The sequence below is a fragment of the Myiozetetes cayanensis genome, unplaced genomic scaffold (assembly GCF_022539395.1).
Source record: "Myiozetetes cayanensis isolate MyiCay16 unplaced genomic scaffold, myiCay2020 scf5-8, whole genome shotgun sequence".
In the NCBI taxonomy this organism is placed as follows: domain Eukaryota; kingdom Metazoa; phylum Chordata; class Aves; order Passeriformes; family Tyrannidae; genus Myiozetetes; species Myiozetetes cayanensis.
The window spans coordinates 85,567,315-85,591,991 of NW_026087742.1; the positions used below are offsets into that span (position 1 = coordinate 85,567,315).

The 24,677-nt window shown below is 39.5% G+C and overlaps 1 protein-coding gene across 3 annotated transcripts in view; it reads left to right on the forward strand.

The window, feature by feature from the left end:
• The first annotated feature begins 2,695 nt into the window (after positions 1 to 2,695).
• TMEM131 (transmembrane protein 131) overlaps positions 2,696 to 24,677 on the forward strand; it is a 92,414-nt gene continuing 70,432 nt past the window's right edge. For all 3 annotated transcript variants that reach the window (XM_050332219.1, XM_050332221.1, XM_050332220.1), the window contains exons 1-2: positions 2,696 to 2,876; positions 22,157 to 22,218. In XM_050332219.1, coding sequence (XP_050188176.1) covers positions 2,711 to 2,876; positions 22,157 to 22,218 — 228 coding nt within the window. In that variant the 5' untranslated portion in view covers positions 2,696 to 2,710. The remainder of the gene's footprint in view (positions 2,877 to 22,156; positions 22,219 to 24,677) is intronic.

Below are 24,677 nucleotides of genomic sequence, written 5' to 3' on the forward strand. Positions count from 1 at the left end.
CCCCATTTGAAAGTCTTTCTGATGTGTTCTCCAGTAGAACAGGGCATTTCTTCATCTAATGAGCTGGTTGTTGAACTTTAGTGTCTCAGTATTTATGCAATTTCTCTTTATCAACACAACTAGATTTCTATAAGGACTATATTCTACATCTTGTCATAGTTTATTGTAAGAAGTTTTTTTTTCAGTCTAGAAATTATTTTTTAAAATTTGTTCAATAGGCTCAAGTAATACTGCAATATCCAAATGTTAATATTTATATGCGCTGCGTGCATGAACCAAGCAACTTGAGGAGTCTCAAACATGTATGAAATAATATAACCCAGATTAAATCAGAAATAAATTAATGGAATGCTTTTTGCTTTATCACTTACAGACATTGGACCATATTGCACTGGTTTTTTCTGCACAGAAAACAGTGGGAGTTCTGGACAAAGATGAAAGGAAGAACACGTACTGTGAGCTGTTTGTTTTCTATGCATCTTAAATATTTTTCAAAAGATGTTCTGTGTTTCGAACAAATAAAAACTTCCCATATTTTAATGCTGTAAGGTTTAAGATTCATAGATGCCATAAAGGTAGGACTCATGGTTCTTCTCTCATGTATATTATGGCCTTTTTTTCTTTAATAGCATAGTTGGCATTTCCATTTTTACTCTAAGGCAGATGTTGCCATCCTTACATCTTAGTTTCATTAGAGTTCCCATTCATTTCAGTGGGTAGGATGCTCTACAACATGAATTACAACAGCAAGTCTGGATGCTCAGTTGTGCAACACTGGATTTGAAACATGAGAAATAGGAAGGAGCTGACTTCTTTTTCCAGAAGAGTAACACAGAAGCCTAGTTCGGATATAAAATCAAGGTCAAACAAGGTCCACTGTAATAAAAATGTAGCATTAACTGCTGTTTGTCTTTCTGAGTTCTTAGGTTTGATCATGCTCTTTGATGTACATACCTATCCCCCACAGATGTCAATATGTGGGCTTCTGCTCACAGCAGTGATATGGCTTTATATTTACTGTGGTTTGGGTGGTTCTGATAACTGTGGACGGAGACTCATGCTCATAAGTCACTGATTTGTGTGCACCCATTTTCAATGCAGTAGTCAAAAGATTATGTAACTTTGGAAGATTAGTAATTACAGAGAAGCACTTGATTCCTCCTCCCATGTCCTCAGGAAGTGACCACTGTTTCTGGGGAAGGTTTCGACCCAGTGTTTCCAACTTTCCATTTCACTCTTAAAAATAAACCTTGTTGCTGCTGTGGCCATAGTTCAACAAAACAGCTGTATCCAGACTTTCAAGGTGTCTTTGGGGAGTTCTCAGAAACAAGAACAGTGTGTGTTAAGTTTGTGCAAAAGCCATAACAATACTATTTTAGTTAGGTTGTTAGTCAGGCCCCTAGAGACTCTGGGTTTATTACACTACCCAAGTCTTTTATGCTGTTGTGAAAGCTGAAACTCAATGACATGTTCAACCACTTCAAAACCAAATGTGACATGTTGATCAGGTAGGGAAATGAGCTAAGGAATAGCACATGGGCACATGCAGGTTTTTATTCTAAAAATCTAAGGCTTTTCTTCACTAAAGAGAGACTATTTGTGCTACAGACTTTTCCTTCTGACGCTTTATCCAAAATGCCTTTGGCACTGTAAGTCCTGATCTTGGACAGGCAATACCCAATTCGTTTCCCTCACTGGGAGCCATGGCACACCTGGCATCACAGCTCCTGTCAGTACTGGTTCCATGGACCAATCTCCCAGTGCAACATCCTCTTGACACCAACCTCATCCGTTTAACAACTCGCCTTCTCCCCCACTGCAAACTGGCTACATGCGTTCACAAAGGCCTTCTGGCCACTCGTGTCCCTCAAAGGCACAGTGGGTACATGTCTTCCCTCAGCAGCGGCAGACGCGTGGTATCACGCCCCGGCTCCAGCACAGGCCTCACACCGCGCCTCAGGCGGGCAAAACCTCCGTCTCCTCCCGTTCTATTGCTGGCGAAGGTGCTGCGCCCACAGGCCCGGTACAGCAGCGGGGGAGGGGAGCGGATTTCACCACGGGGAGAGCTGCCGACACTCCTGCTCCACAACACCCCAGGCCCTCCAGCAGGGAAGATAACACATAGGAAATGGGCTGGAACACCGGAGAGAAACGCGCCCGCCACCCCCAGCGAGGCCGCCGCGCACAGACACAACGCCCCGGCGCCGGCCCGCCACCATCTTGGACACGGGCAGGCGAAACCCCCACGGCCTCCGCAGGGAAACAACAACAGCGTCACCACAGCCCTCGGGGCGCCGGGGAGAAGAGCGCGCTAAGGAGGCGGGCTGACCCCACCACGAACAGCCGGCGCTTACAAAAGACATAATGTTTCGTTTAAGAAATAAATAGAAATTTTAAAAAATTAAACCAAAACGACACAGCTACCAGCCCTCCGCCCAGACCAAGGGGAAGCGAGGGCGCCTTGCCCACACTTAAAATGGCACCTGCTCTGCGCCCTCGCCTGGCGGGGGGCGGGGCCTGCCCGGGGGCGGGGCGGCTCCGCCTCCATCCCCGCCCGGGACACGCGCGTCAGGAGCCGCAGCGCGCGCGCTCGCGGGGGTGCCCGCCCGGCCCCGCCCCTCCCCGAGCTCCTCCGCGCGCGCGCCGGGGCCCGTCCGGAGCAGTGGCGCACAGGGACACCCGGCGCTCCCGCAGCGCCGGCGGCAGCGCGATGACGGCGGCGCCCGCCTGCCCCCGCTGCTCCCCGCGCTGCCCCCGCTGCTCCCCCGCCGGCTGCCCCTTCCCCCGCGCCGGCGGCTGGGCGGCCGCCTGGCGGGGTGCGGCGCTGCGCTTCGCGCTGGCGCTGCTCCTCCACACGGCGCGGGCCGAGAAGGAAGGTGAGACCCAGATTTCCCTTCCCTTTCTTATCCCCTTTCCCTCGCTCCTCCTCCCCTCCCTCCGGTGGCGGCGGGGCCGTTGGCGGCCGTGGCCCGCGCCCGCTCCCGGGCGACGGCGGCGGGGTGGGGGGAGGCGGCCGGGAAGGCGCCCCGGGGTCGCCGCCCCTTGTCCCGCATCCCGCCGGCTCCCGCATCCCGCCGGCTCCCGTTGCCCTGGGTGTGCGGGCAGTCGCGCCGCTGCGTCCCCCGCCCGGCTGCCGGCGTGCGGGTGTGTGTGTGTCTGTCGGTCTGTGTGTCGCTGACGTTTGGCGGGGGTTTCTCCTCCCCTGACAGCGGCGAGGATGGAGCTGGAGCTGCCCTTTAAACAGGGGAAAGGGGAAAGAAAGAAATTAAAAAAAAAAATAAAGATAGGAGTGTTTCTCGCGCTGAGCTGGTTTCCCTGCGGCAGGCTTCCAGCGGGAGACCGAGCCAAGCCAAACAGACGGGCGAAGCTGCATGAGAAAGGGCAGAAATGCGCGCTTTAGCATGCGTTGGATTTTGATCCCTCACCAAATGAGAGCAGGACCACCCTTCCCCTCCCCGAACTTTTGACAGGTGTCCGGCGCCTTCGCGGGGTCTGTGGCGTTTTCTCCAAACTTTATAAAGTCCCCGTCTGACTTTCCCTAACTCGCAGTGTCTGTGATTTTGGCACGCTGTCTTTTCATTGTGGTTTAGCAAGGAAAAAAAGCCCCGAGCGAAACACCTAAGCATATTCTGTAGCATTGCTGAGAACGGCTTTCAAGCATTTCCAAGGTGCAGACTCGTGGTCTACTTAAAAGCGTTGCTGTTTGGTAGCATTAAAAAGCAGCAGGTAAATATAATGTAATGCAGAAGTAGGTGAAGCAGATTTACTTTGGCTGGACAGGAGAATTTGCTTTTCAGGCAAGTTGCTGCACTGGAGGAAGGAGGAGTTTGAGGACTGAGAGGAAGGAACAGTATAAAAACAATAAGAAGGGTATGGAATTGGAGTTTACTGAGGAGACTAGTTATGTGTCTAGACCAGACTTAAGGGAAGAAAAGCATCCTAATAGTGCATGTATAAGAATAAATGTAGTGCATTTCTAGTGAAGGACTCAATTACAGCAATTTCCTAGTAGCTTGTTTTTACAAATATGCTGATGTTGCTAAGTGATTAAAGCCCCCCAATTTTGGTTGTTGCAAAGCCACTCTTGTTCACTTGACTTTGTCTTCAGAGAATTTAACTTTTAGATAAAGCATGAATATGATACCGTATCTTTAGAGTGATGGGAATGTGTGAGTTTGTTAGTGTGGCCTGTAGTGTCTTGATGCTTGGTTCAAATGCTTGAGGAATTCCTATTTTTAACTCTGTTTGTGATTTCATTCCTTCACAGGTAATAGGTTACATGAGTTGATAAGATTTGTCAGTGATGTCATATGCTGGTATGACGGAATTCATTCATGCCCTAGAAGTTGTGATGGCTGGGGCTGTGGTCTAGTTTGGTTCATTTGTGAGGAAGATACAGGGGTTTTTCTCTATGGGCTTCTTTGGCATTCCTAAATAAACAAAGGAAGTTTTAGATTTCCAGAGTTTGAACAGATGTGATTGAAGCCCTTCAAAAGAAGTGAATAGTTTGTATTGATACCATTTCCTTTTGTTGGTACAGTCTATTACATAAAACTTATCCCAGCAATGCTTCTGTCATTTTCAAAATGTGAATTTGTTTCTCAAATGGAACACAGTTTTCTTTTAATCTTTTCAGATTTCTGACACTCATTTTTCTTCCCATCTGTTCAACTGCATTTAGGGTCACTAGTAAGTCTTGCTTTGGTGTTTTGGGGTTTTGTGTTTTGTTTAATTTTTTTTTCTTTTAAATTTATCTTTTATTGATTTCTTAGAGTTCATTGGCAAGCTGCATTTGTGGATGGCATGTTGTAAAGTGTTGTCTTGCAGTCTTCCTTTTGCTGAGTGCAATGCCTGTTTAAACCCTGGATTAAAAAAAAATACCAACAAAACAAAACCAAAACAAAAACCAAACAACAGTTTTAAAGCAAGACAAAGATGAAAGGTACTTGAGATCCAGTCCCCCTAGTCTTAAGCTACAATCTAAGTGCCAGTCAGCAAGAGACAGTAACTGAGCACACGAAAGGAAGGATCAGCCTGGACAGTGGGCCTTTAGACCAAGATAAGACAGCAGTTGAGAAAAAAGGAGGGAAGAGTGTTTCAGGCTCTGTCCTTCAGTGCCTTAACTTTTACCAGTTTGTGTCAAGTTAAACATAGTAAGACAGAGTTTAAAAATAATAAGCAGGAAGCAGGGAAGTAGCTAGGAATATCCTTTCCATCTCCCAGATGTGGGCATACACGTTTCACTACAGCTGCAGGAAGGAAGCTGTGGAGAGGGATTAGAGCTGAGTGCTCCTGAGCACTGCTGAGTTGAAGGTGGTTGTAGTAAGACACTGCAGTATATATTCCAGAGGATTTGCTACAGAAAAAAACCTGGTAAGAAGCAGGTATCAGATGAAGAACAACTGTGTGAGAAGAACAGATCAGCATATGACAAAGTAAAGAGAAAAATGAAGGTGGAGGACACTGTTTTCCTCTTACCTTGCATGTACGTGAGGGGGAACTGGGGGAAGGATGGAGCTGATGCACTGAAGAGTATGCTGGCTTTGTGCTTCTGTGGAGAAGGAGCAGCAGGCAGTTTTTCATGGAGCTGTCATGAGTAGAAAGAAGATTGATGCTGGAGCTTTCCAGATAGACATGACTGCTTTTGTACCCAGTCTTAGTTAAGAAGTTTGAAGGGGAAAATGTAACATAAACAGCTTTGCCTAACAGCAGAAAGCAAAACTGAAGTCCTTTGAGTGTTCAAGCTGTAAATCAAAGTCTTGAGGAACAGTGACATTGCTGTACACTCTCTGTGCTGTAGAAATAGAACTTGTGTAAACTATCTGGTATCTAAATAGATATGAGAGCAGAGAAAACTGCATATGGACCAGCCAAAAAAACTTAAACATCAATTTCAGACTAAACACTGATGTGTGACTTTTCTTTTTTTGTGCCTAGCTGGGTTCTCAGTGCCCATGTATTGCTGAGTAAGACTGAGAAGGTTGTAAAATTTTTTGTTTGTTTTTGGGTTTTGGTTTTTTTTCACTTAGGAAATCTGTGAACCATAGCAAAAGAATGACATGGCAAGGAAAAATTTCTGCATTCAGTCGCAAAGAGACTCTTGCTGTTTAGGAGGGGCAAAGATAACTTAGGAGTTTCTTTGGCAAATATATATGATTTTCAGGCTTTTCATAGGCCTATCCTTTCACAGTGTAATTATCACATTCTGTATTGACTCATGGATTGAGGACAGCTTTCAGTTTATGTTTGAGCATGTGTGGTTTTTGTTTGGGGTTTTGTTTGGTTGGTTTGTGTTGGTTTGAGAGGGGAACAGGACACACAACATACACACAACAGCCTTCTGGGTTTTAGGTTGAAGGAAGCCGTAGTAATGCCATAACCCTGTGGTCAGTAAAATGTTTTGAAGACAAATGTCTAACATAAGGATGCTTTTTTTACGTCCAGTTTTTTTTTTAAATCCCTTTTTATTTGGCCAGCTGAGTAAAAGCCTGTTGAGACTATTTTGATAACTCTCTTACCTACCCATCTGCTCACAAGATATGTGCAAATAGAGTAGGGTTAATGTTTAGGCTGTGTTAAATCCCTGGCTGTAATTTTTGAAGTTATGTCTTAGTGCTGGATCTGGCAAAAATTTCTATTTAAACATCAAGTTACAGTACCAGATAGGTCAGTGAAAATAGGATTTTTTTTTTCCCCCTAAAACTTGATGTATTCTCTGCTAACATCCTAGAAACTAAGGTACTTATGGAGTGTAAGTGATGGGTAAAATAATCACAGAGTTGAAGGGACATGTCATTAGAACAGTGCACTGGGATGCTGGAGTGCTGGTTCCATTCTTGTCATTCTTTCTAATATCAGTCAAATAACTTCCTTTTTGCTTTTTACTAATATCTAAAATAGCAATCCAGGATACTTCACATGAGTATGAAAAGCAGACTAATGCTGGAAGGTGATGTGGGAGAAAGCTTACAATTTTAAAATAACATTATAAAGAATATCTTCACATATACTGTTTGTTTGTTGTATCCTGCTGTCAGAACTAATCTATAGCATGCCTCCATTTACTTTAATGCTGATATTTTGACCCTGACTTAAATCAAAATGTGATCCAGAAAGAATGACCTCAATCAAACTGAAAACACTCTAGTAGCTGAAGCAGAACTTGAAAATCATGTGTGAGGAAAACACAGTGAATAAAAATTGACCATGCTATCTCACTAGGGTTTTGAAACTTAAATGTGGGAAGGCTGATTAGGTCTGCACTGTGACTTTGCTCTTGTGAATGAAAAATATTAACCATGTGCTCGGATTGAACAATCTGATGCTTGCAAAATCTTTGGACTAAATTAAAGGAAAAATTGTCATGCAATGGACAGGAAGTTGAGACATGTTCTCCATGATCCTTCAGTGTAATCTCAAAGTGAGCGTTATTCCCTCCTCTGCACCTCTTTCTCCCCCACCAGTGTCCAGTTATACTGCACATGTGAAGCAGACTGGGGTGCCCTCACCTGTAGAGGTCAATTTAAGGATGGTGTGCTCAGTTCAGGGCCTTGGAGCGTCATCTCTTGAAGGGACTTGCTGTGTATTTGTGTAGTGCTGAACATGATGAAACCCCTCCAGGCTTTGCAGAGGGTCTATAAGCTTTGCATTCTTTAAAGCTTTCAGTTGTGATTTTTGTGAACAATTGCCAGTATTGCAATATGGATTGCTCTGAGTCATTTAGACACATTTGTGCATGTTAAAAATTCACCTGTTTGCAGTACAGTTTGGACACTTGCTGTGTGTCGCTTTATTTCAAAACCTACCCAGTTTTGGTCTTCTTCACTCGATACGTGGTGTGATTTACTAAGCTTGTGAATTTAAAGTGTCTTTTCAAACAATAAACTTTGTAAATGACCTGGGAGTCAGACACTGAATGGTGAATGTTGTGGTTCATGCATAACTAGCAGTAAAAGTTGTGTGACTGAAGCACAGGGTAGAACCAGTCTGGTTTGTTCCTGTGTTTGTGGGTTCAGCAAGAATAGAAGTCTATAATAATCTATTTTATTTCTCTTGCTAGTACTTTCTGTCCAGGGTAGCACCTCTGACTTTGTCAGTCTACAGCATGAAGATTACCTGAGTATAACAAGAGCTCAAGAAAATATCTTTTTTTCTCTAAAAGCCAGCATTTGAATTAAATTTGAACTCTTCCTGGTGATACATGGGGGTACTCAGAACTGGAGTGGGTAGTATCTTGAGCATCCAGCTCTAACTGGACACTCTCTGACCAGGGGACTGGGCTGGAGCCTCTGGGGTCACTTCCAGCCTGCATTATCCTGTAGTTCTAAAAGTTGAATGCAGCGGGTCCTCACAATGGAAGCAACTGATTTGATCCATTGTCCCTATGAGAAACACCAAATTTGAGTTGAAACTACAGTTATTTAAAAAATAATTTCTGTTTTTTGAAAAAATTGTGTTAATATTTCAACATTTTTAATTATTAATACCAAGAATTTCTTCTTGCATAAGGAGAAACCAAAGGAACTGGTGACCATTAAAATTAAACAGAAGGTATATTTCTTTCTAGTCATAAATACAGGCAAAGAATAATCCTGTGTCAGATAGGGTTTATTAGAGGTGGCTGGTAAAATTTTAATGTGATGCAGGACTGTTGTGTATTTCTGTTTTCTCAGCTGTCTACATGGAATAATTACTGATTTACTGACTGCAACAAGGATGTGATGCAGCATTTGCATTTCACATTTTTAAAATATGGTTTCAACATTTTCTGCTAAGCAGCCTTGATAACTTTTGCTCTGGAATATTAAAGGGACTAAACCAGGATTGTGTATGCTCTCTCTAACTCTTTTTTAAAATCTTGGATATAATGGGGAAATAGCAAAGAGCTGAAGGATTGCAATGTAATTCCAGTCTCTGAAAAGGAAAAAAAAAAAAAGAGGAGTTTTACACTAGTTTGAGATTTTCCTGCTACACTTACCAGATTTATCTTCTCACTACAACTATCACAGATGCATTTTTAATACCTCTCCTCCTACTACCTGGCATGCAGAGCAACAGAGAACAATCTGAGAACAGGAGTTTTGCTGTCCTTATCGAGCTGGTTTTAGAGAGACCCGAGTGAAATTTAGTGGAAGGAGGTGTACAGGAAATGAAACTATATACATAACAGCTCCTTCTGTCTGTGTACTGTATTATGAAGTTACAAAATGTTTTTTAATAGAACTGTTCAGCTGACTCTAATGCAACATGCTTAGTTTTTTTTTTTTTTTAATTTAGTTGATCAGTGGATCCATTAACTATTCTTCATAAAGCTGTTTGTCTTGGCAATATCTTAAGGGGTATCACGGTTTTTTCAATTGAATACCTAGATATATATTGGACTGTACAGATTTGGTGTAATATAATGTGTGCTTTTTAAACTTTTTAAAGTTACTTAAACTTAAATCCCAAACCACCCTTGGTTATAGGGTTGGGGTTTTTTAAGGTTGTTTAAATGAGGAAGCACAGCTAGTAGTGATATTTAACAGATTACATCACCATTTGAAGGAGTGATGATAGGAGACAAAATTGTAAACAAGCATGGTGCAGATTTAAATAATTTGAAACACTTGTTTCCACTAAACCTTTTACATACCTGTTGTTTGTCAACTTGATAGAATGGGGTTCTTATAGAGGAGCGTGGTAGTGAAGAAAAAATGGCTGAGAAGTTCTCAGAAGGTTTTTAAAGAGATAATTCTAACTTTTGTAAACTGAAAGGTTTCTTATTTCCTTACAGGCATACGTTGTTGGGAGTATATCAAGTTAGTTTCCTGAGCGTGAAATAGAATGGCTTCAACATAGTTTGATATGACTAGCTTATGAAATTTCTTTATTTTTGTAATAGATAAGCTGTAGACTGAAAATGTCTGGCTCAGGTTGAAGATGATACAAATAATGACAATGAGATAGAGTAAAGAAATCAGCTATTTTTCATGACATCTACTTCCACAAGGGAATTTTTGGGTCCCCTGTTTGAAATGGTATGTTAAATGAATGTTATGAATGTTAAATGAATTTAAAAAATGGTTATCTGAAGCTTCTAAACTAATATAAACTAATCTAGAAATATAGAAGAAGTCTTAAAGAATCGGTGATTTACACCACAACACTGTACAAATATTTACAGGTGGAATTCGTAGATAATGATAAAACTATCCAGGCAATTAGATAAACTGCAGGGTGTTTGGTTTTGGTTTATTCCCAGCAGTGGTTTGTGCTCTACCTTAGAGGCTGGCTACAGGGAGCTCCTTCAGGCTCTATTCTGGGACCTGTCCTGCTTTGTATCTTTGTCACCGATCTGGAGTTGGAATGTACTAATACTCAAGGGCTGGTCTGCATTTCAGAGAGATCTAAGCAGAACAATGAGCTGACAGGACCTTCATGAAATCCAGAAAGGACAAATGGAAAGCCCTTCCTATGGGACAGAATAACCACCTGTGAGGGATACAACCTGGAAATGAGTCAGCAGTGTACCTGACAACATACAGGAGTGTAGCCACTGGACTGAACAAAGTGATTATTCCTGTTTACTCAGCACTTAATAGACCACACCTAAACCACTGTGTCCCGTTTTGCTCTCTGCCATCCCACTGGAAGGACACAAAGATGATCAGTGGGTGCATGACCTGTGAATGGAGGCTGAGGGACCCATGGAAATGAGGCTTTGAAGGATCTTGTGGCAGCCTGCCAATATCGAAGTAGTTTATGGAGAAAATGGAGCCGACTCATCACAGAGATGCAGGTCAGGAGCCTGAGAGACAGTGGCCATAAAGAGAAACAAGGAAAGTTTGTTTTGTGCCAGGAGATGCTGCTCTGTGATGATCCAAGAAAGACACTGTAAAATAGCATTGAAAATTCTTTTTATTAGAACTAGTGCTGTAAAGAGAGAATAACATGGATAATAGATCTCTTCTGATGCTGGGAACCTTGAGTTGTGCAGCATCAAACAGCCCATCAGTTCATATGCAACATACTGTGCAGACCCTGCCCGTAGAAAGGGTTACCCCATGTTGGTCCGTAGAGCTATTGCTGGATTTCCTTCCAAGAAAACAACTCTATTCGTAATTTTGCTGTCGAGCAGAAAGGATGTTCACGTGGGAATTCCCATCTGTACTTTAGATAAAGGCAAGGCCACCCAGGTGGCATTGCCAGGATGGAGTGGGAGCTGCCTGCAGGCTCCTCTGTTCCGGAGAGCTGTCTGAGCTCGCCCTGCAGCCAGGGGCTATGTGCAGCACAGGCCTGACAGCCAGCCTGGACATGCAGCACAGCACGGGCGTGGGTCCGCTCGGGTCGGCTCTTGCGTGGATCACTGACTCCTCCATCTGTTTTGGTCTTCCGGTCAGGATGACTGTGATGTTCTGGCTTGACATAATGAGACTGCATTTCACCATGAGGACGGTCAGGCATTGAAGCAGGTTCTCTGGAGAGGTTGTGGAATATCTGACCTTGGAGGTTTTCAGGGCCAAGCTAAATGACAGCCTAAGCAACATCGTTCAAATTCAGCATTCACTGTACTTCAGCAGAAGATTGAGCTGGGAGACATCTTAAGGTTCATTCCACCCTCAATTGCTCTGTCTCTGTATTTTTTGTCTCCCTTGCGATCTTAAAACTTGGTTGGAGGTTGCAATAACTTAGTCGCAACTGATGGAAATAACTGTAAGACAGGGGAATTCTGAGGCTCTGTGTAACTCCATGGTGAAGTCAGTGCTATGGTAATAGTAATTTAGATATAGTTTAGGTAGGAGCAGAGTTGTAATTGGATCCAGGCAGCTTCGTGCGTTCTTGCATCACTAAAAAAAATGTGATCAAAGAATAAAAACAAGACCCTGTCAACCATTCCTTATTTCTATGGTCGTGGATCACATAGGCTTTATTTGTTCCCTAATTTTTATTCTTTCTCTTGAAAAATTTGTTTCAACAGGATTACTTATATCCGATTTTTCATGCAAAGGGTAATACAGGTATTAATTTCCATCTTTGCTAGCTGCTGGTTATATGATAATAAATTGAATTGTGGTTGGCATGTTGATATTCAAGATGTACTAAAGTAACACTTAACAATCTATGCAACTCATGTCTGAGGAAATACTGAGAGATAAGGATATTAAATATTGCAAAATTTGGCCATTCCTTTCTTGCAGCAGGTGACATGGAGTACTTGGTCCTTACTGGAAACCTTTTCCTTCTTTTGTGTGTTTGCTTTGGTGTTCTGGACCTGTGTGTAACTTCAGTCTGTGGAGCTGGCAATGGGCAGTCTAGGGGTACCAGAAATTGTCATTATCAACTGTGTAATAGAAAGTACTGAGACTACTCTTGCCCTCTAAGTTGTCTTTCTGAAGTATAAAAAGATAAGGAAGGTGTGTATGTGTGGAACTTTTATATTATGATACAGCTGCTTTTATATTATCATATACCTTGTCAGTTGCCTTTCATGTAGCTTAACTAGGTCATGATGTGCCCAAATAGCTTTCACTGGATGGTATCTTCAGAAATAAAAAGATTAATAAATTCCTTGTTTTTGGGGAAACCTGATTATATCTGATGCTGAGAGAGATCATTGTCATTGACAGACTGAATCTTCACAGGTGAAGTCACTCTGTCAATCAGTACTACTGAACATCATTATCTGATGGATAAAAGACTGAAACGAACATCAGGGAAAATTTTATCAGAGTTTTGGTACTTGATGAGTCCAATGAATTCTTCCTTTGATTAAATTTAATTTCTCTGGGGAAAAAGATATCAGAAGAAGGAACTCGGAGATTGAATGTAACAGATATTTAGCATTATTTAATTAACTGTGCTTTAAAAATACCTATATTGTGAGAAAAATTCTGATGCTGAAGGGCCTTTTAATCTAGCAAAGCTGTGCCTATTTTAAGTTGAGACTTGCTACTAGGCATGTCAAAGTAGAAGTGAGAGGTATTTTTGAGTGAAGGTAAAAGACTGTTTCTTGGTTAGGGGGCAACTTAGTGATGTAGGATGATTGAAATCTTCAAAGTAGAATGAGCTGTCTTTCCAAAACATATTCTGTAATTATGCCTAAGGGTTTGGAATTACTGGGTGAAATCATGATCTCTGTTGTACAGGGTGTTAAGCTAGATCATCACAGCTGTTAGTAAAAGAGTCTGACCAGAAGAGACTGTATATTTACTTGAGAGGTAACTGCTTCCAAGGTATTGTACGTGGCTACATTGAATTTCTGCAAGCATTTAATTTCCCTGTCCCTACTTGCACCTTTAATTTCTTTTTAATGTTTTAGGAGTTTCCCCCAAACTGGAATTCCCCTGTTTTGTTTCATTTTTTTTGCCCTATATTTTATCTTCTTTCAAAACTTTCTGCAGTTGTTCTTCTCCACCCATTTCTCCTCTGGCTTTATCAGACATTGCAGCCAGCTTTTTCCTGCTGGTCTGTGTTCCCACATGGCAAGTCAACAGACTGCTTTGCTAAGCAATCAATAAGTAGCGTTATTGCCACATCATTAACACCAGGGCTTTAACATCAGGCTTCTTCTGTCTTTTCCAAGCCTTCGATTGTTGTATTTATAGACTTCCTATGGTAGCTGAATAAGCATTATCTTGCCACTCTTTTTACTTGTCCTCCAGGCTTAATAGCTGTTTCCAGTGGACACTTTACTGTTGCCACGTGAGCATAGTGAGGGTGGAGATACTGTGCTCCTCCCTCCCAATGATTCTTCTCTCCAGTAATTTCGTATTAATTTAGTTGCAAGTGTTATGCAACAAAATCTAAATTAATGTGTTATCCAAGTACCCTTGTTGTTCTATAAATTCCTGCAGTTCCACCCTGGTAAGTGACCAAAGAAAAAAGGGGAGAGAAGCAAAATCAGGGCAGGGAGGAGACCAGAACTGTGTCACTCAGTAGTTCACAGTTTCTATGCCATGAGTGGTACAAAGCATCCTCTGTAGTGGGTAGCAAGGTAGGAGTAAGGATTGAAAACTGAGGAGTGTCCGCAGAGCATAAGCTGTAGCTCTTACCTGTTTGCACTCACATTGCCAGCAAGACATTTAGGTGTTAGGAGGTGTCTGCCTGGCTCTGTTGTCTTCCTGTTCTGTGGGTTTTTTTGGAACTCTGAAAATCCCATCTTCCTTCCTCTTTTCGACAGTGTGAAGAACAATGCTTGCTCTGAGTATACATTTATTAGGGTCATTAATCGTCCTGGATGTACCTTTTAGGTAGGTCTTTTCATTGTGCTGGCTCAGGCTGTTTTTTTGAGTAACTGGGGGTCTGTTCAGTGCTTCCTCTTGTAAGAATGTAAGTTTGGAAGGCTGACTTTCTTGCAAGCTACGTGTTCAATGTTTCTATATCCAAAAAGGTTAGAATTCCAGTAAGTCCATGTTATTTTTGCACCCATCAGTTTGCAGGGCTACATGAGTGGCAAAACTTATTGCCACAATGAAAAGTTTCTGATGTAAAATTTGAATCTAAAATCTAAAATGAGATAAAGCTTTAAGAGTAGTTTCAAGTGGCTGCTGTTTTCCTCTTCTCATTGCAGGATAGGGTGCCTTGTTTTTGAGGATAGTTCCAATTAATTTTATACCTGTACCAGCCCAATAACAATTAATTTATAGGAGTATAACCTAATTTAACATATTGAAATTTTAAGATACTAACAACTACCATCATTAGAAAGAATAAAAAGCTATACTTTGTATGACCCAAAGCCAGAAAAAAGGATGCTGTTTGCAGACATTTGTTTTCTCTTTAACTTCCTTTTAATTTTTTCGCTCTCTTTAAATGATTTATGAGAAGTTTCCATGAGTGTCAGAAGTATTGTTCTCTTTGGCTTAAAAATAGCATGCACTGAAGTTTTTCTCCAGATGAATTATTCCTCTCTTCCTATTTTATTATTTTTAAAAATTTATTTTAAAATAAGTTTTCTCATTCATACCCCCTGTGAATGGAATTGAGTATTATTTCCTGAGAAGCATTTTGGAGCCAGCAAATAATGTCTTTGGAAGAACAAATGAAATTATTGAAATATTTAAAAGTAAAGGACCAACTTAAAGCAAATTTTTTTGCATAGGTATTTTAAAGCATCTGGCAACTTTAAAAGTATTTTGGTTTATTTTCAAGTGAAGTTTTGTGACCTTTATTGATGCCATCTGAAATAGACCATTTTGGTCAGTGGCAGATAATTTTTTAAACTCTCATTACAAAAAAAATCAGATGAAAATAAAAGTCATTTTAGCTGAAGTGGATGAAAATGCAGATTCTTTAGGGTGGAAATACAAGCTGAGATACAGAATAAGCATCTGAGAATAAAGGTACTTGAATAATATGTGATTTTTTGTGTGTGAATCTAAAATCACTTAGTGTAATTTTATTAGGAAAATAACGAAGTAAAAGCAGATTGGTAGTACATGTTACTCGCAGTGAGCTTTTCTGCTTCTACATATGTTTGTAAAGTTTTATTTCAAGGATATATGTCTCCCTGGACACATCCAGTCAGTGCTAACTCTGTAAAAGAAACCTTCAAGCAGTTGCACTGTCTTCTGAAGTGCGAAATGATTGCTGTGAGCCAGATGTGGGAGCAGTGGCTTCAGGATGGAGACCCGCTTTCTTCCTTTCTCACACTAAGCAGTGGCTTCATTGTCCGTCTGGGGCCTGTGTTCTGAATCAGAATTGTGCTGTCACTTTCTGTTTCATAGCTGGCTTTAAAAACTGAATTGGTGACTGAATTCCTAAAAATCTGCATCAGTCTTAACTAAGGGGAAAAGAGATGAGTGGCTGAAAACAATGTGACAGCTCTTCTTACTAGGGAAGGCCCTTGCTGTTTAAAGAAGCTTGTCTTTTTTCTGAAGTTAGAAATGACACACAAGTTAGCAAAATATTATATGCAGACTTAGTTGGCTGTCAGTTAATACACTCAATTTGTGCTGTTGCGTGCAGTAAAAACTAATTATTTTGCTTTTTTTTAATTACCCTCACATTCATCATTATATCATTTAAGAAATGTTTTTAGAGACCAGGTGACAGTGCCAGGTGAAGTCAGAGGCACTGCAAAGCTTGACCTCACAGTGAAATAGTGCACTCAGTATTGAAATATTGCACTCAGATCTACTGTATCTGTTGAGCTTGTATTAACTTGGGCCTAGGTTGGTGCTTATGAACTTAATTGAGTATGTGTTGTGTAAAGTCTTACTTTGTTTTTAAAATCAGTAGTACAGAGGAGGGTTTTGATGAAAATTCTGTCTTTTTGCCTTTTAGCTTAATGTATTGCTTTTTCTTTTCACGTGATTATTAAAGTGCATTATCTAGGAATGATTCTATTTCAAATCTATAATATGTAAACAGAACATAAAAATTTGGCCAGTTGGCTTTTGAGGGGTGGTCATTAGAGCTTTTACTAAAGAATAAAGAATATGTTTCTATGTAAAAACACTTCAAAGTAAGGGATTTTTGCATGTGATTTTTACTACTTTGTGTATATTTTCTGTCTTTGTTGTGATGGCTCTTTGTGAAGTCTCTTGGGAAAATTATTAATTTTGCTTTGTTATGGAGTATTGGAAAATAAATAAGCGAAAAGTCTATGTGAGTGCAAGAGGATTTAGCTGGAAACCAGGCCTGCTGGCTGATGATTCTCTACTGCCTGACATTCACTGGCTCCTAAAATGACCTTTTACATTTCCAGTGAACCGGTTGGGATGCAGGCAGAAATTCAGGCTGATAGTTACACTGACTCCCATCTTGTAGAGCAGGCCTTTCTTTAAACAAATTTATTGTGTTGAACTCTGAACTGGGATGTGTTTCTTGAGGCTGACCAGGCTTCTGTATTCCTGAGGCTGATTAAAGTGGTTGCTTGCATTACAGTGTAATTCTGTTTTTCCTAATCTGTGGAATATTTTGGTTTTTACAATGTAATTTTCCATTCCATAATAATGTTATTTTATCATTCTGTATCCACCTGCTTGTATTTCACATGCTGCTCAGTTTTCCACTGTTCAGGATGATTGAAATTGTGTGATTGTGTATAAGCAGTTAATTCGTAGTCAGAGCTTTAAAAATAACTCCTCCAGGTTCAGGTGTACTGTTTGACCAGTAGTGATACAAAGGCAGTAATTACAATTACATAGACAGAATCGAGTGGCATTTAGCACATTGTAATTGGCTCATGTGGTTATAGTTACCTTGAAGTGAGCTTAGTCACTAAGACAAAGGGTTAGAAACTGGACTTTAAAAAAACCCTTAGTGTAAATTAGGAATTATTTAAATAATGGATTGGCCCCATTTTAGTAAGCTTGGATACTATGTTCAGAATTTGGAGAAAATTTGTAGACTGGATGGTACTTTTTTTTATAAATACAGCTTACAAGAAAGTTAGAAAACTGGTTTAGACAAGAGTTAGGGAAGAAAAGAGTTCTCACAAGCATGTAAGAGAATACATGATGATTAACATAAAAATAAATGAATGCACTGCTATTGAGTAGCTATCTCAGAGCTAAGTTGTATTTCAGGGTAGGGTTTTTATGAACATATATGCCAGAATATACATGCCTATTAAAGTGAAGGAATGGACAGTGGCTAAATTAATGAAAAGTTTGCAAAGTCACCTTAAAAATCTGATCTCAGTTAGAGACGGCCTCATAACCTGTGAGCCAGGGAGAATTTCTTTTTATCCTTGCACACCAGGAGTTCTGTTCACATTGGTCTTGCATTAATGCAAATATATTCTATTATGTGTAATTCAGTCACATCTAAAGACTGGTATTGGCTACAGTGGTTTTGGTACTAAGTTCCCATTTACTTTGGATATGTGTAAGATTTTAAAACTTTCTTCTTGTTACTTGATGGTTTATAGACCTGTGCTTTTCTTTTTCTACCTCAAATGAGAAAGGCTTGGACAATCAAATTAGGGATGTGTTTGAGCAAAATTTGTCTACTAGCTGTGTAAACCTGTGAGATGCTGCTTAAGCTTTGAGGAATTTAAAAGTGAATTCAATTTCTCTTTGGGCCATTCTTGGTTTAATTTTTGTTGTGTTAGGTGTTTGCCATCAAGTACTGTGACAATGTTGGAAAGGGCAGGGGAAAGCATTTAGGAATCTACTGGTGATAATGACTAAATAGTGCTTTTACTGTTCCGGAAAGCTGTGGTTTGGGGACTAGGGGCCATGGCTGTGTTGATGTGTTTTGTTTTACCAAGCCTGGAAAGTGCTTTCAGCAGAACAAGGTGTTCTGGAGCAAGTGGAAAGACCTACATTCATGATCTTTTTCTGATATCTTTTATGGGCTTTTCATAGTAAAGCTGACTTAATCAAAGAAGTTGCATTTTAAAGGCTATAAACTGAAAACAAACAGAAAACGAAACAGTATTTTTAGCACTTGTTTATCTGTCTTCTGTTAATAGTGACCTACTGTCTGAAAAGAGGAAACCAGGAATACACAAGCTAAAAGGTAGAGAAATTTAACCCTGAAACTGTTTACTACCCTAGTAGTGAGAATTACTGAAATTCTTACAGATTTTCATGAATCGGTTCCGTTTGCTTCTTGTGGGAGCTTGAAAGGATAGAGGTTTTCTGCTGAGGGGGATTTGTGTGTTTACCTCTTAGAAGAAAGTATTCTGTTCAGCATAGGTGAGGAGGATTCTTCTGGCCTTGAAATCTGCGAATATAAATACTTATCCTTTTCCTTCTTTGGTCCATGAACATGCTAGTAACAACTAAAGTTTGACTAACAGCTATTGTAATCAACCTTCAGGGCTTCAATTGCCTGTAGGGTCACGAAGAAATTATTTTCCTAATGTGTAATTTGGCTTCTTGGCTGCTGATTTGTGCAGTGGCAGATGATACTATGACAGCTGAAATGCTTCCTACCCCAAATGTTGCATTGTGCCCCTCTTGTAGCAGTTGCCAGTCATGTGGCAGGGCTGACTCCAATGGTTCTTAATTTACTGCAGTTTACTCTTCCAGAGTATCAAAGTATTGGCTACGGTATTAGTCTGGTAATGGACCATGATGGTATCAACTCAAGCGTTGGCAAGTTTTTCCAGGAGAAATGTTTTGGGGCTTAGCAGAAAACAGTCATCTTCCTCTGTAGCATGAGGAATGGTTCACCTAATAAAGCATGCCCAAGTGACCTCATACTTAATTGCTTACAGAGTCTTTGGGCATTGGTAATAACTTGTTCTCTATTGGTGACATATATATTTTGTGTAAAACGACAGAAAAGACTATTTTTGGACTTGCACTGCAGAAGTTTGGGAACTTGCTTAGGTCAGGTAGGACAAGTGCAAAAGGTGAGTGACTGCTGCTAATTTTGGAATGGGCAAATAAATACCCAGAAGGGCACCATCAGCATTTCACTTTGAAGAAGACTTTGTCCTCTCTGTGGTCCATATTAGACAGTCTGAGAACTGCTCTTACAGGGATTTGGGTGATTCTTTATGACTCGTCAGTGGAGCTTTTTTAAAATGTAATTGGCTTTGTCTCATTTGAATGAGGTGACTCGTTGCTTCATCCTGAGAGTCTGAGAAGCCAGTTGCAAAAAAACACTTTCATCTCAGGAAGGTGTAAGTATTTACGTGCCATTTCCTTGCTTTAATGAAATAACCAATAAAGTAGAAACACAGGCTTGAAAGTTTAAACCAAAATAAAAGGTATAACCACAGCAACTTCATCAGCATCTGAGTTGAGATGGCCAGCAGCCAAGCTTTGCAGTGCCTCTGACTTCACCTGACACTAACTGTCACCTGCTCCCTGTAAACATTTCTTAAAGGATGTAATGATGAATGGCACTTCTGTTTAACAGTGTCATCCACTCAAAATGTTCTGTAACATCTGTTGCTTTGTTCATAAGTTGTCACAAAGATGAAATAACTAAAGAGTGGCTGAGAAAGTGTTTGGGGTTTACTGAAGGGCTGTCTGAATTCAAGCTGCTTGGGTAGAAGGCTTGGGCTGATTTCTATGAGCTTGTGTGTATGTTATCCTTGTGGAAGAATTGTTGCTATTTTCTGTTCTTTGTACCAAAACTGTATAATATTTAAAACAGAGAAAAAAACCTCGGAAAAAATATTAAGAATTTATGATTAGATAAAATACCCTTTTATGCTTTGCTGGTTTTTAATAGATCATTAATACAAAAAACTGTTTTCTGATAATTTTTTTGCTTGTGCCTGATGCCACTGTCAAGTGCTGTGTGTTCTTTGTTTCCAAAGCAGAGATCTAGACAAGAGAATGACAGAAAGCCCAACCTCAGAAATGCAATTAGTTTTGTCTCTTAGGAAGATGTGCTTGTATTGAGAAAGTTTTTTGTGTTTTTTTTTTTTTTTTAAATTTTGATTGTAGACTTGCAATAAATCAAATACATGAGAAAACATCATTTCATTCTGTATTTGTCCTCAAGTTAAAAACTGAAACTTTTCCCTCCATATCAGCTAATCTTTAATTTGTTTTTTTTGCACAGAGGATAAGCATGATATATCTCTGATATTGTGATTAACTATCATATTCTGTATTTTAACCTAATGTGTCAAAGCTTCATTTTCTTAAGGCTTGCGCTGCAGTTCACTTATAGATTTTTTGGAGTGGTTTTTAAACCAAAATTAAACATTGATTTGAATGTCTCACATCATATGTATTGCCAGTTAAATTGAGAAGAATTCACTTGTTCTTTGTTTCTAGCATTAAACTTTAAACTGGAAGACCTACTCCAGTAATTCAAGTTTTAAAAACCCATGAACTGTAGGACTTGTTTTTCTAACAGCTGTTTAAATGTTTTGATTTGTTTGGGTTTTGTATTTTTTTTTAATCTCTTGGCCTATGTTCTGTATAGTTCTTCAGTATAAACGATTGACTGAACTCCCAATTCTTGCATCAAAGATAGTTTTTCTTTGTTTTGGAAAACATTAAGGAAATGACAATACATACACAAAAAACCCTCCATGTTATTGCTGACATGACTGACTAGGACTGCTCATGTCACTGTTAATATTGCAGGACATACATACTGTTTATGATTTGAATGCCCCCTTTCCCCTCTGTGGTGATTTTTACACTCCATCTGAACTGGGCTGCTTTTTAAGGTTTAAAGCTCCTTTTTCAGACTAGGATTCAAAATCCATCTTCCCGAAGTGCACACTGTGCTTCTGTGTGCTGGGAAATGTAACTTCTTCCTGTTGAAATTGTTCTTTGCGGAAAGAGGGGCATATTACCACTCACTCAGCTTCATCTAGCTGAATGGTAAAGAGAGTCATGGAAAAAGCACGTAGGATAGAGGAGTTATTTATGGGGTTTGTGGTTTGGTTTGTTTTGGTTTCTTTTAATACAGTTTTCTGATCTGAGGTTGTTCCTGTATTTTATTCTAAAGACCTGCTTTTTTGTGTGCTCAGTAGACTTTTGAGGAGTAAGATGTAGAACAATTTGAACTTTTCTTTCCTCTTTAAGTAATATTCATTCTTGTACACATTATTATGTTTTATGGGAAGGGCATTGCCCTTATTTCTTTGCCTTTAAAAGAAAGCAGCATTCCCTGCATTTTGAGAGGAATTGAAAAAAATTTACCTGTCCAAACATTTAGAGGAAATAAGTGAAGGATTTGAGGATCCTATAGGTGACTGAGGCTTGACTTTTCATAGAATTTAGTTTTATGGTGAAAATAGTTCCAAACTTTTTCAGATTTTAATGTGTTACTGTCAAGATGGAGAGAGTTGTTGCCATGCCAAGGATTGGGGAACAATGTGAACAAGGTTTTCGAGATGTTCTGTTAAGATTTTTGGTGTATAAATGAAACAGAAATTCTGTTTGTAAGTGTCTGAACTCTTTGTGGGCTTAGATGTATTAAATTCAGTTGTTTTATTGTATTTATTTATATGGAGTAAGCTTCGTACCACCAATCTTTTTTGGGACCCTAGAAGTTAATGTCCCCTTTAGAGTTAAATATTTTTATGTCAAAAGGCTTATTTGCCAAGTGTGGTACTTCTCCAAGGAAAATTACTGTCACAGATTTTTGTTTAGTGTTTGTTAGACTCTGCGTTGTTATTTTGGTTTGTCATAGGTCTGTGTACAGAACAAGGTAGAGGAGATTTTGGATGTTTTAAGTGACTTTTTTTATTTAATAATTAAATGGGTTTTTTTCTAAGTTACTTTTTTGTTTTTCTTTGCAGCTTTCATCCAGTCGGATGGCATAATAGAAATGCTACGTTTTGATGAAGGAGACCTATTGCAGGTATGTAGTTTGAGTAAACCATCTCATCTAGCAACGTTTCATCTTCTTTGTGATAACTGCTTTTTTGAAACTCCTGGGTACGTGGGTGTTTGAAAATAAACAAGCATCAAACTTAACTCTGTAAAACCTTTGGACCTTCTGGAGTTATTTTCAGCGGTATTCTTTGGTGTGCTCTGATGTTCTGGTTCCCTGATTCTTTTGCGTTGGGAAACTGATGAAGTTTCCCAACTACAGGTTCTCTCTGGCCAGTTTGTCCAGTTCTTTTTTTCTCAGAAAAATGTAAGGATTCTTTGTGTTTAAGACTTATATTGTTGTAGAGTTGGGATGCAATTGGATAACTCATTTGGAGGAACTGCAAGTGTTGCAAGATTCCCAAACCTAAAGGCAGTACTTGGGATCCAACTTAACAAGTTGGATTTAGACAAATTCTAATTACTGCAGTGAAGTAATTGCATATGTGTATTTTTCAGGTATAATGTTGCCATTTCTGTCAGTTTTCTTTTGATGTGAGTCAAAAACGGACAAAAAGTTAACTTTAAAGAGTATGTGCTGATATGGAGAGGGTAGTAGCAGTTGGGATGAAATACATAGCAATGTGGCTTGACTCTAGAGCTACTTAATTCTGAAGTTCTATTGACTAGAGTTTCAGTGTATGAATTTTGTACATTGTATTTATGTTGAGAGTACCTTTTGTTAAAATCCCTAACAGTGTTAGTCCTCGTAGTTGAAAGGGAGGAAAGGAGAAAGAAGAAATCAGTTAACTGTTTAAATGATTAAGAACACATGGCGTGACTGTGTTTCCAGAAGAATCAACATACGTCAAAGCTGTGTAGTTCTGGGCTTGTGATAATATTTTTTGTTTCAGAGTGCTGAAGGTGGGGTTTTTTTCCCCCCACCTACTTAAGTTGTTTGGGTTTTTTCTTCTGTTGTTTAGCGTTGTTTTTCCTTCTTCCCTTCTTGATCCTTGATGTAGATCAAAAATTTCCTACTATAGATATTAAGATTATAATTTAGAAGAATTAAGATCCTTCAAAGTGGTGTAACAGTTTACAGTGACAGGAAAGCAATTAAAAGCCAAAAAACCAGCTCCCCACCCCCTGCAAAAAAAACTCCAAACCAAAAAACCCCTCTACCAAACAAGCAAACAAAAAAGCCCTGGGTTCCTCATTAACCAGTTGTTTAGCTGTCATATTCTCATAATAGATATCTAGTGCAGGCTTATGTGTGAACATGTAAAGTGGTGAAATTTTCCATTTACTGGTTACACTCTCATTTATTGAAGCTTTTGACTCTTCGAATATTTCTTTGTGTGGAGATACCACGTATCACAGTAAATACAAAGAAACTAAACAAGGCTTAGTTTCTTTTCTTTTATGTGCTCTAATATAATATATTTTGTTCAACAGAAGTGGTTTAATAAAAATTATGAACACATTGTTAGCCCAGTATTTTAAGGTAAAGACGGTGTAGTCAAATTCACTTACCTATATTTTAACTGATTCAAATGAGTCTTACAAATCTGTAATTATCTTGCTTATTTTAGTACTCTGTTAACCACTGTAGTTCTTAAACTTGAAAGTAATGGTACTGCTGTGAGCCACTCAGTAAGTCATATAAAGATGGGAAAGTAAAATGGATTGTTAATCACGCTTAACTTTTTTGCAAGTGCAACAAAGACAAGAGAATTAGTTCAAATATGGTGGGACAAAGTCAAGCAGTTTTGCATGTTGCACTGTAAAATTTCAAGTGCTTTGGATTGCATTTGGCTACCACATACCTTCATACGTTGCGGAAACAAAATGAGAGAGACAAAATTTTTAGTAAGTGGTTTGTATGGTTTACATTATGGTTGTGGCTCTTTAGCCAAACCCTGTTCCTTTGTGTAAGCAAAAACCTGTTCCTTTTAATCAGAATGATAAATACTGTTTTCTCTAACTTACAAATAATTTGTTTCTTTTTCACAGAGATTTTAATATGGTGACCTCTTGTGACTACTTACTGCAATTAAAAAAAATCAAAGCAAATTTATTGTTGTAAAAACAGACTTATGTCTTGTGAACAGCAGTTACTTGGGCTTTCTGTAAATTTTCACAAAAGTTTGTTGACTGTAGATCATCCATTATTACAGCACAAATACCATGATGCAGGAGTAAATCAGTATTGTCTAAGGCTTTGTCACCTTTGAGCCTATACCAGTTCAGTTCATAAAGTGACTAATAATTATTGAAGTGTCAAAGCCCTATCCAGCTTTGGTTTATCCCCACTCTCCCTGAGAATTTGGTATTTTTACAGTGGAGCAAGCTTTTTTCTTGTTAGAAAGAATTGCTTTCCAAGTAAGACAAATCAAATACCAAGCCTTGAATAATTTTATTGTTAGGGATTCTTGCCAGCTCCTTCCAGTTAGTGTCATCCCTCTTGATACTGGTTTTTTTTGTACTTACTTGGAGTGCATACTGTTG